General features: G+C 45.7%; 1 protein-coding gene and 1 long non-coding RNA gene across 2 annotated transcripts; both read left to right on the top strand.

The window, feature by feature from the left end:
• The first annotated feature begins 4,190 nt into the window (after positions 1 to 4,190).
• On the top strand, positions 4,191 to 6,440 carry LOC141041730 (uncharacterized). The gene is made up of 5 exons (XR_012203089.1): positions 4,191 to 4,470; positions 5,075 to 5,136; positions 5,238 to 5,349; positions 5,589 to 5,780; positions 6,119 to 6,440. It is a non-coding gene; the product is annotated as an uncharacterized lncRNA (long non-coding RNA).
• A 5-nt stretch (positions 6,441 to 6,445) lies between these two features.
• On the top strand, positions 6,446 to 8,895 carry LOC109738553 (uncharacterized). The gene is made up of 5 exons (XM_045233169.2): positions 6,446 to 6,710; positions 7,693 to 7,857; positions 7,950 to 8,012; positions 8,108 to 8,220; positions 8,726 to 8,895. Exons 1-4 carry the CDS (start codon positions 6,708 to 6,710, stop codon positions 8,216 to 8,218), a joined length of 342 nt encoding a protein of 113 aa, XP_045089104.2. The 5' UTR covers positions 6,446 to 6,707; the 3' UTR covers positions 8,219 to 8,220; positions 8,726 to 8,895.
• Positions 8,896 to 11,054: the final 2,159 nt, after the last annotated feature.

Raw genomic sequence — 11,054 nt, 5'->3', positions numbered from 1 at the left:
GACAGTATGTACACTATTTAATGAACATGCCTGGGGCCTCGATCACACGAAACTACGCGGCAGCGGAAGAACGACGAAGTGGAACTCCATAGAACAGGAACACCGACGTGGACATGGCCTAGATACGAGATGCGCTCCGGTACAAATCGACTTGCCTGAAAGCTGGCATAACACGCCAGGTCAGTACATTGAATGTACTTGCAAGCTCACAACAAACATAAGCACGATGACAGACAATATCATGATAATTAATCAAGTTAAATTAATGCAAGAAATACTACAGATGCAATGCAGCCAAACAGTGCACCGAGTCACGCGGACTCGCTTACCAGACGGTTACCTCGTAACAAAATGGTGACCACACCGGGGTCATATCTGAACCAAAAACCCATGAGCACCTCGAGTGTTCAAGGTTCACCACAAAACAAATGCATCACAACGATCTATTAGTTTGCAAGATTAATTATAAAAGTTGATCCATGGTGTGACTTACTCCCGAGTCTTGCCCATAACCGAGGGCGCGGCTATCGATAGAATAAATACACTCTGCAGAGGTAGCGCACTTTACCCACACTACGGAATACCTGGCCTCGCACTCCCATTCGGGTGGACCAAAATATTCCGACGAAACCCTTCCCTTGTCATGCACTCTCCCTGGCCACTCCGACCATCTCCCTCTCAGGGCTAGGTCTTGGGTGGCCCCGTGTCTACCAAAGACACCAACGGCCACCGTCGTGGCAAAACGGTCCCAAATGGGGACAAGGTACCATAAAAACAAATACGAGCACACAAGGTTATGTCTGCCCTACCGGGCCAGGGTATGCATGCCCATAACCTTCCCTCGCGGGAGGCACCAGTGAGAGCCACAACAAAGGACCGAATCAAGACCTTCCCATTACGTAAATGTGGTCGCACTGAATTAAAATCTGATTCAGTGACACCATGATGTGATCAACATCATATTCAAGTTGAACTTACTCAGGTTTAACTTGGATAAAACCTATTTATCAAAAACATGATATGAAAAATAATTTTCATGCAACTACTCGTCATGCAAAGCAAACAACTCATGTTCATGGATCAAGCATAACTACATAATTACCTTGCAACACTAAAGGTCAAAACTTTCTGGTTATAACTCATTTTTATTAGCAAGCAACATTTTTATTAGTTCTTTATTTAAATGGAAATACCACTAAGTAAAATTACTACCATTAATTTCCATAGCAATATTCATAGTGCAAAATATTACTCTACTTAGCCAAGCAAGTTCATGCATTCAATCAGAAACTAAATCAAGCATATCAAGCATGGTGAAGTAACTAGAAATTAACCAAAGTTATTTATCAAATTTTAAAGGCAAATAATAACTCATATTCAAGTAGAAAATCATAGATATTGAAATAACACCATCCAAATGCTGGTGTGGCTTGCCTTAGTGTAGAGGTGGATCACACCCCTCTTGGTTTGCTTCCAGACAAGCTTCTCCTTCTGAAAATAATTTAAAACCACAAAAATAAATGTCAAAACACATTCTGAAAATCACCAGAAATTCTAGACAGCAAGGAAAAATCCACCTTCTGGTGTGCTGCTAGAGCTTTCTGTAACAAAGACAATGCAAAAAGAAACAATTCATTTGGACTTGTGGTTGCTGGTCAAAGTTTGGTCAAATTTCTTACTAAATTTGAATTAAACATAAATTCCTGGGGGTGACGTCGAAGGCATAAAACAGAAATACGCCTCCACTCGTACCGCTTTGGACGCGAGTGGTGAGACCGACAGGTGGGTCCTGCGCGTCAGGAGAGAGAGAGCGTGAAATCAGAGGGAGGCGGGGCTTCGCCAGAGCTCACGCCGGCGACGAGGGGGTTTGGGGCTAGGCTAGAGGGATAGGATTGAAGCGGGGCTCATGGCGCACCTGCCCGTACCCATGGCTTGGCGAGAGGTGGCCGGAGCTGGTTGCAGTCGAGCTCGCAAGCTACGGTGGCGGAAGGTTTCGCCGGAGAGGAAGAAGACGGCGACTAGAGGCGGCTCCGAGGGCTCCACGGGGTCCAGGCAGCACCAGCAGACCCCCAATGCCCCCCCCCCAAGCAGCTGCTTGAGCTCGAGAGGCACCGGAGCACGGCGGCTGGACTGCGGGGATCGCCGGAGTCCTCTGGTCAGGGCGATGGCCAGAGTCCTGCCTGACCGGGCTTTCGCTTGTCTACGTGTTTGTGGGGGTGGTGTGGAGTGGTGCGTGGCTAGCAATGGAGGAGGGGAGCGCTATATATAGCCGGAGCGGAGGGGGGGAACGTGTCGCCACCGGAGCGTTCTGGACACGCGGCGAACGTCGGTGAGAGGCTCCAACGGGAGGGGCAAGGTGCTGCGTCGACTTAGGAGCTTGCCCACGCTCGCGGACGTGCACAGGAGGCGGTTGGGGATGAGGACAAGCGCACGCGCGCACTGTGGTGTTTTGGCCGCGATGCGCCCGTGCTTGCTGCGCCGGCTCCGACGTCGGCGAGCACCAGGGAGCGATCAAGTGTGATGTGTCGAGGCTGGAGGCGCGGGGTGGCAGTTGGAGGCGAGCGCTGCATCGAGCACGCGCGAAACAGAGCGCAAGGCGCCAGCCAGAGCAAGTCGAGACGCATGCCAGGCACTGTGTCCACGCGCGGTCACCAGGCTGGCATGGTCAAAACGACGCCCAGGAGCGGCCAAACCTTGTCTACGCGCTCGACCGTGCAGTGTTTAGTCTAGGGGAGTTGATGGCTCATGCCCAGGTCAACCAGAAGGGACTCCACCTAGCTGACAAGTTTTTGTACAGAAACTTGGTCGCCAAGTTTGACCACCTTCTAGAAGGCCATTAGGGCTGATCTCCTGGGGTTTAGGGTTTCTTAGGAGGGTGCCTAAGCTCAAGAAAGATCAGGGCTAAAAGCTTAAGGAAAAATGTACTTGCTGTACAAAGTGCATTTCTGGTCCAGAAGTGAAAAGATTTTCTACAGCAAAAATATTGCAAAACGTGAGGCAATATTTTTACATGGGAAGGTGTGCCAGGTTTCTAAGAATATTTAGGAATTATCTCAGATTTTTCTGAGCAAGAAAAATTGAGGTTGCTTTGGAGCACAAGATTCCGAAGTGATTTCAGAGAGAGAAATGAATATTTTCTATTAGGAAAAATATTCATTGGATTATTTTGGGAATTTGTGGGAGGAATAAGGTAGATAGGTCACTTGGGTGAAAGCCAAGGATATGCCCAAGTGACAAGTCCATTTGAAATGATTCAAAACCCAAATCAAATCAGGGCAAAAACCACGGTGAAAACAATGATGATAGCAATAGTAACGCAGCAAGATCAATATAAATAAATTCGTAGGCATTGGATCAATGACTTGTTGGATGATATTCATCATGTGACAGTTATAACCTAGGGAGATACGGCACTAGCTCCAGTTCATCGATACAATGTAGGCATGTATTCTGTAAATAGTCATATCACTACTGGAAACAGAGAATTTGCCATCAGCCATTTCTTTGTCGTCTGCCAGCGGATGGCAAAGAACGTCTTTGCCATCTGCTTACAAAAAACAGACGGCAAAGAACTGACAGATGGCAAAGAACCTGGTTGCCATTAGCCAGTTCTTTGCCATCTGCCAGCCGATGGCAAAGAATTTTTGCCGTCCGCTGGCAGACGGCAAAGAGGTGGGTGGGGTCCAGTGCTGTAACGGCCAATCAACCCACCTCTTTGCCGTCTGCCAGCAGATGGCAAAGAATCTTTTCCGTCTGCTGGCAGATGGCAAAGAAGTGGGTGGGGCCCAGTGGATGATGGAGCTGTAACGGCCCACTAGCCCCACCTCTTTGCCATCTGCCAGCCGACGGCAAAGGTTCTTTGCCATCAGCTGGCTGATGGCAAAGAGGTGGGGCTTTGCCATCTGTTAGCTGATGGCAAAGATGTGGGCCTTTGCCATCCGTTGGCTGATGGCAAAGAAGTGGGACTATCTCCTCCCCTCTTTTTTTCACAAAAAAATCTCCTCCCCTCTCTCCCAGCCCGGCCCCACCCCTCTCTCTCTCCCCACCTCTCCCAGCCACCACCGCGCCCCAGCCCCGCGTTCCCGACGCCGACCAGCACCGCCACCGGCCCGCCCCTCCACTGTTCCAGACCGCGGCGCCGCCCCCTCCCCCAACCCTCGAGGCTCTTTCCCCTTCCCCCAACCCTAGCCGCCGCACGCAGCAGCCATGGCGGACCGCACCTTCAGCGCCGGCAGCTGCCGCTCGTCCATGCTGTGAAGCCATCCCCGCCCTGCTCGCCTCCGTCCGCCGCCGTCGCGGACCATCTCCTCCGTCCCCGACCACACATCCCCGCCCTCGTCTGCCGCCATCACCGACCGGCTCCTCCGTCCCCAACAAGTCATCCCCGTCCTGCTCGCCGTCTTCCGCCGAAGAACCCGGCGGCTGTGTCGATTCTCTGCCTCCCCGACCACCTCTTCCGATTTTGCGAAGGTGATGCCCTCTTTGCGGCCCGACCACCTCTCCCTATACATGTTCATGCTCTGCTGCTTATATATTCAGAAAGCTGAGAATAAGATGAGGATAAGATGCAAATGTGCTCTCTAACACTGCAACCGGATCAACTTCCTGAATGTGAAAGTGACACTGGGTCCAAGATGCAAGATAGTGTGGTAGTCAAGCAGGATAAGATGTGCAGATCATAAGTGACCAATCGTGTATTGACTAAGCTATCTCTAATTACCGGAACATTTGTCAGACATATAAAAAGGTTCCTTCATCCTTTTTTGGGTGGCTTGTACTGTTGCCTAATGATCTTTTCTTTTAATAGATAAAAAATGCTTATAGTCATAATATTTCGGGTGTGGGCATGTAACAAATTCAGTAAGATTGATTTATGTGTGCATTGTTATCTTCCAACAAAAAAACTCTGAACTATGCCTAGCAGAACTTAATGTTTCAATGCATTTCTTCCGTGATACCACCACATTATAACAAGTAATTATACATCGCTGCAATTCGTCAATAGTTTTGTTGAACTTCTATTTTTTTTTGTTCAAAATTTAACTGCATTTCAACGTTTGTTCTTCTGCATCAGGTAATGCTTGTTGGAATTGGAGTCTTTGTTATCATTCTTGGTCAAGATTTTGCACATAGTTGGTATATGCAGTCTTCACTTTATCTACTTTATCTTCTACTCCAGAGATTTATCAGCTCAAGTGCGCAGATTGGAAGTTCAACCATGTTTTTGCCATTGTCAGGATGCTGGTCATTTTAGGCGTGGACACACATGGCCACCTACCGCCCATCGCCGGGCACCGAGCTTGTTGTCCCGTCATGCATCTCGATGGTGTGCCTCTCAATTTAGCCTAGGTAATCTTCTCAAGATTCATGCCTCGGTTAATTATTCTTTTATTAAAAACATTAATCAGACAAACAATATATGTTTTCACTCATAGGCCAACAAAGTTTGTCTTCGTCCACCCACCATCCAAAATTATTTTAAATATTAGGGTGGTATCAGTGTCGGGCAGTACTACAAATTTGGTGTCTTGTTACCAAATTGATCTATTTCCAAGTACACTGACATACATCCTTTTGTTCACTTATAGGAGAAAATCAAATGGTTAAATATGGGTTATCAGCTCAAGTGCGCAGATTAGAAGTTCGGCCATGTTTTTGCCATTGTCGGGATGCTGGTCATTTTAGGCATGGACGCACATGGCCACATGCCGCCCATCGCCAGGAGCCGAGCTTGTCGTCCCGTCGTGCATCTCGATGGTGTGCCGCTCAATTTAGCCTCGGTAATCTTCTCAAGATTCATGCCTCTGTTAATTATTCTTTTACTTAAAACATTAATAAGGCAAACACTATTTGTTTTCACTCATAGGCCAACAAAGTTTGTCTCGTCCACCCGCCATCCAAAATTATTTTAAATATTAGGGTGTTCTCAGTGTTGGGCAGTACTACAAATTCATGGTGTCTTGTTACCAAATTGATCTATTTTCAAGTACACTGACATACATCCTTTTGTTCACTTATAGGAGAAAATCAAATGGTTAAATATGGGTTATGTCCTCTTACACTGAAAGGTTAATTGTTTTGCACTATTACATCTGACAAAGGAAGTCTTGGGTTAAAGGTAATTCCATGTCTACTGGTGACGCTCGCGCTGGAAACCAGAGGTGGCATCTTGGTCTTCTCCATGCGAACACCACATCTCCGACGGTGCAGCCATGGCACGAGGGCGCCGAGCTGATCTCCCAAGGCTCCTCGCCGACGCATGACAATGCCCACCTCCATGCTGATTGAGCTTTTCCACTTGTCCAACATGATCAATTATCTGTTATAGAATTTATGCTATCAGTTGTTTGTAGTTGTGCTCTGAATAGATGTCCCCTGCTTGTAATAGATAATCACACTTTGCTATAATACATTGAAGAGCCAGTGCTTCTATGCAGCAACCCCACACAAATTGTAAACAAGAATATGAAAGGCACGTGTACCAACCTGGCACCGCCCCAATCACCTCTCAGGTGGCGCCATAGGGTGGCGCCAATGAAGGCTCGCTTGCCAAGGGCTGGTGGTTAAAGTCTCTTTTATTGGTGCGGTAGTGGTGAGCGCAATGCATGGTGCAGTAGCCTGGAGAGGCGTCCAAAGCGGCTTAGGAAGGGACGCACCTGTGACCGCACCTGTGAAGCGACAATGAACATGGCTAATGCCAACACTCCATGGTGAGCTTCCCCTAATTCCTTTATGTATATATGCAAGCTTGTGTGGTGTGCTCTGCTTCCTCCTCCCTATTTTAATTAATGAATCTCTTACTGAGCAGAGCATGTGCTTTAGGTTCACATCACAAATGATATAGTTGAGAGAGTGCTCTTTTTCTGGCGGTTTTTGGTAATGACTTACTATGCTTCACATATTTGGACAAGCCTATGTATTTACATTTCTTTGGTCAAATTGTGCTATGTAAATTACAGGAGAACAATGTACCTTTGCCTTTAAATGTAACATTTGGCGTTCAGCTTGTTTTTTTTGCACGGGTCAAAATGCTTAAAATTTTCCCCTAAAATTTTGTATCTAGCATTTGAGTGACATTTGCAAAAACATTTTTTGTTGCGCAGTAGCACATATGCTTCCAAGAGCCGAATTGAATTTCCGACATCTGAACCTCCTTGTCTGCTCCACAAGATATATTATTCTTTTTTTTCTTTGGTGATATCATATTCCATAATAAGTTGCACTCTAGCAAATGAACAAGTTACTGAGTGTAGCTTAGATGGTTAGTTTCTCTTTGGTGGAAATAACCCACTAGAGTTCAAGGCCTAGACTTGTCACTGGGGTTGCATTTTTCTGGATTAATTATAGGCATTCAGACAATGTGCGAACAGTGGGAGAAGACGTTCCCACTGACTACGAGACTATGAAGGCGCCTGTGACGTTTCCGTCAATCTCAAAATGATGTCCCGGCTCAGTCTATCGGAGGTGCTCATAGAGATAGGGTGTGCGTGTGTCTGTTCATAACTTCATATGAGTGAGTGTATGCATATGTCGAGCGTCTGCGTCTGTACTATGAAAAAAAACAAATGAATATGTTTAGTAAAACGTGCATGTATGTCTTTTATTTCGTAAAGCTGTGAAGCCATCCCCGCCCTGCTCGCCTTCGTCCGCCGCCGTCGATGATTACAATGCTAAAGAGGAGTGGTGTTGCAGGCTGCAATTGAGGAAGAGAGAGCAAAGACCCAGGAGCTTCTGGCGGACGAAAGGAGGCAGGCGGCGGAGAGGGAGAGGGAGATTGAGGAGAGGGCGGCTAGGCTTTTGCTGGAGGAGAGGAACCGGAACGACTTGGCTAACCGGGCCATATACGAGCTCTTCGCGGTAAGTTTCTTCTGCATATTAGCTAAATCATGCACGCAATGTTCCTATCATTAGTAACTAATATGACTGACTCGTCAAAACTAAATGTGCAGTCCATGTGCGAGAAGAACAGTCAGACCCCTCCGCCGATGCCAGTCATTGCTCCGGCGGACACGGTGAGTTTCATTTGAATGGACATTACTTATTAGTCTTCACATTTGAGTTGCATCATGCTAATGAGACATTGCAAATGATCTTTAATTTGGTGCAGCATAACTCCCGACAAGCATCGACGTCTGCCATTGGCGCGAGCAAGAACCCCGATCCTCCTCCGTCTGCCACTACCGCGAGCAAGAACCCCGATCCTTCACCTACGGGTTGACGGTAAGTTTTGCCTAATGCTTTGCTTAATTAGCTCCAAAATGACCTATTTAACCTAGGATAGCTTTAAAATGACCTATACTTAGCATTTTTTCCTCTAAAATGACTTAATATGCTTAGCTAGCTCAAAATTGACCTATTTAACCTAGGATAGCTCTAAAATGACCTATACTTAGCATTTTTCCTCCAAATGACTTAATATGCTTAGCTAGCTCTAGAATGACATAATATGCTTACGAAATGACATATTTTATTTTCGAAATGACTTCATATGCTTAGCTAGCTCCAAAATGACATAATAAACTTATTAGTTCCAAAATGACCTTACTTAGCATTTTTTACACCAAAATGACTTAGTATGCTTAGCTAGCTCAAAAATGACATAATAACCATACTTAGCTCCAAAATGACCTATTTTACAGATATAAGTTGCATCATAATAATCTTCACATTTTAGTTGCATCATAATAATCTTCTTCTTCTAACTTTCTTCTTTCCCATTTTGTAGATTTGCTTCAGATCACGGAAGCTTGGGTTGATGGAGTGCTTGTCTTTAGTTTTTGTTTTGACTTTGTGAAACTTGCTACCTACGATGAAACTGTGTAATATTGATAAAACTATGTATATGTATGGATGAAACTTGCTACTATTGGTAACATGTGTTGGATATGTGTTGGATATATTTGCGTTCATGCCTATTGGTAATATGTGTTGAATATGCTATATTGGTCATATATATATATATATATATATATCTATGTTTGATTTTCTGTGAAAATGAATTGATATAAGAAAAAACAAAATTAAATGAGGCAATATAGGCACTTTGCCATCTGCTGGAAGATGGCAAAGAGCTTTGCCATCGGCTGGCAGATGGCAAAGAGGCCACGTGGCAGCAACCTGCGAAGCGCTCGTCTGGCCTATTTGTTCTCTTTGCCATCCGCCAGCATATGGCCAAGAGCCTGCAGCCTTTGCCATCAGCTGGCGGATGGCAAAGAGCCTGCAGCCTTTGCCATCAGCTGGCGGATGGAAAAGAGCCTGAAGCCTTTGCCATCTGCCGGCGGATGGCAAAGCACGCCGTTAGCCTCCTAACGTGACTAACCCCGTTCCTCAGGCTTTGCCATCGGCCAGCTGATGGCAAAGGCTACAGGCTCTTTGCCATCTGCCAGCAGATGGCAAAGAAGCCTTTACCAGAGTTTATTCAGCCGGCCGTTTGCCATCTGCTGGCAGATGGCAAAGCCCTTTGCCATCAGTCGTCCGTGCCTTTGCCATCTGCCATGGGAGATGGCAAAGTGCCTGATTCCAGTAGTGATATGTGCTTTATTAAAAGAACTTGCATGACATCTTTTGTCCTACCCTCCCGTGGCAGCGGGGTCCATATTGGAAACTAAGTGATATTAAGGCCTCCTTTTAATAGAGAACTGGAACAAAGCATTAACACATAGTGAATACATGAACTCCTCAAACTACGGTCATCACCAAGAGTGGGCCCGGTTGTTGTCATTCCGGGGTTGTCGGATCATAACATGTAGTAGGTGACTATAACTTGCAAGATCGGATCTAAAACATGGATATGATGATGAATTCATAAACGGTTCAGATCTGAAATCATGGCACCCAGGCCCAAAGTGACAAGAATTAAGCATAGCAAAGTCATAGCAACATCAATCTAAGAACATAGTGGATACTAGGGATCAGGCCCTAACAAAACTAACTCGATTACATGATGAATCTCATCCAACTCTTCACTGATCAGCGAGCCTACAAAGGAATTACTGACTCCCAGTGGGGAGCATCATGGAATTGTAGATGGAGATTGGTTGTTGATGACGAAGAACAAAGATCCCCCTCTCTGGAGCCCCAAACGGACTCCAGATCTGCCCTCCCGAGGAAGAATAGGGCTGGCGGCTCCGTCTCGTGAAACACGATAATTCTTTCTCCCTGATTTTTTCTGGAAATATGTGATTTTATAGTATCAGGGGGTCGTCAGCAGGGCCACCAGGTGGGTACAACCCACCTGGGCGCGCCAAGAGAAGGAGGCACGCCCTGGTTGGTTGTGCCCACCCAGGGGCCCCTCTCTAGTTGGTCTTGGCTCCAGTAATTCTCTTTTATTACATAAAAAATCTTCACAAAGTTTCATTTCATTCCGGGAACTTCTATTTCTACACAAAAACAACACCATGGTAGTTCTGCTGAAAACAGCGTCAGTCCGGGGTTAGTTTCATTCAAATAATGCAAATTAGAGTCCAAAACAAGAGGAAAAGCATGAGAAAAAGTAGATACGTTGGAGACGTATCAACTCCCCCAAGCTTAAACCTTTTCTTGCCCTCAAGCAATTCAGTTGATAAACTGAAAGTAAGAAAGAAAACTTTTACGAACTCTTTTGCTCTTGTTTGCATAAATACGCTTAAACAGCACCCAGGTTTTCAGCCATCATTATAACTAACCATGTCGACAATAACATCTAAAGATTATATTAACTCATATAAATGACATAATCAGCTAGCGAGCAATAATAAGATATCTCATATAGAAACACATTGTCAGAACAACCATGATATAATATAACAATAGTGGTATCTCGCTAGCCCTTTCTGAGACCGCAAAACATAAATGCAGAGCACCTCCGAAGTTCAAGCAGCGACTAAACATTGTAATTCATGGTAGAAAAGATCCAGTCATGATGCACCCAATATTAGCTATACATAATGCATAAATCATGACAATTGTGCTCTCAGGGTCTGGCGCTTGTTTTAGAAGGTAATGACACAACATAAAAATAAATAGATAGTCCCTTCGCAGAGGGAAATAGTGATTTGTAGAGGTGCCAGAGCTCA

Source organism: Aegilops tauschii, chromosome 2, assembly GCF_002575655.3.
Source record: "Aegilops tauschii subsp. strangulata cultivar AL8/78 chromosome 2, Aet v6.0, whole genome shotgun sequence".
Lineage (NCBI taxonomy): Eukaryota > Viridiplantae > Streptophyta > Magnoliopsida > Poales > Poaceae > Aegilops > Aegilops tauschii.
The sequence above is the reverse complement of the archived record's forward strand: the minus strand, read 5'-3'. Positions and strand labels throughout refer to the sequence as shown.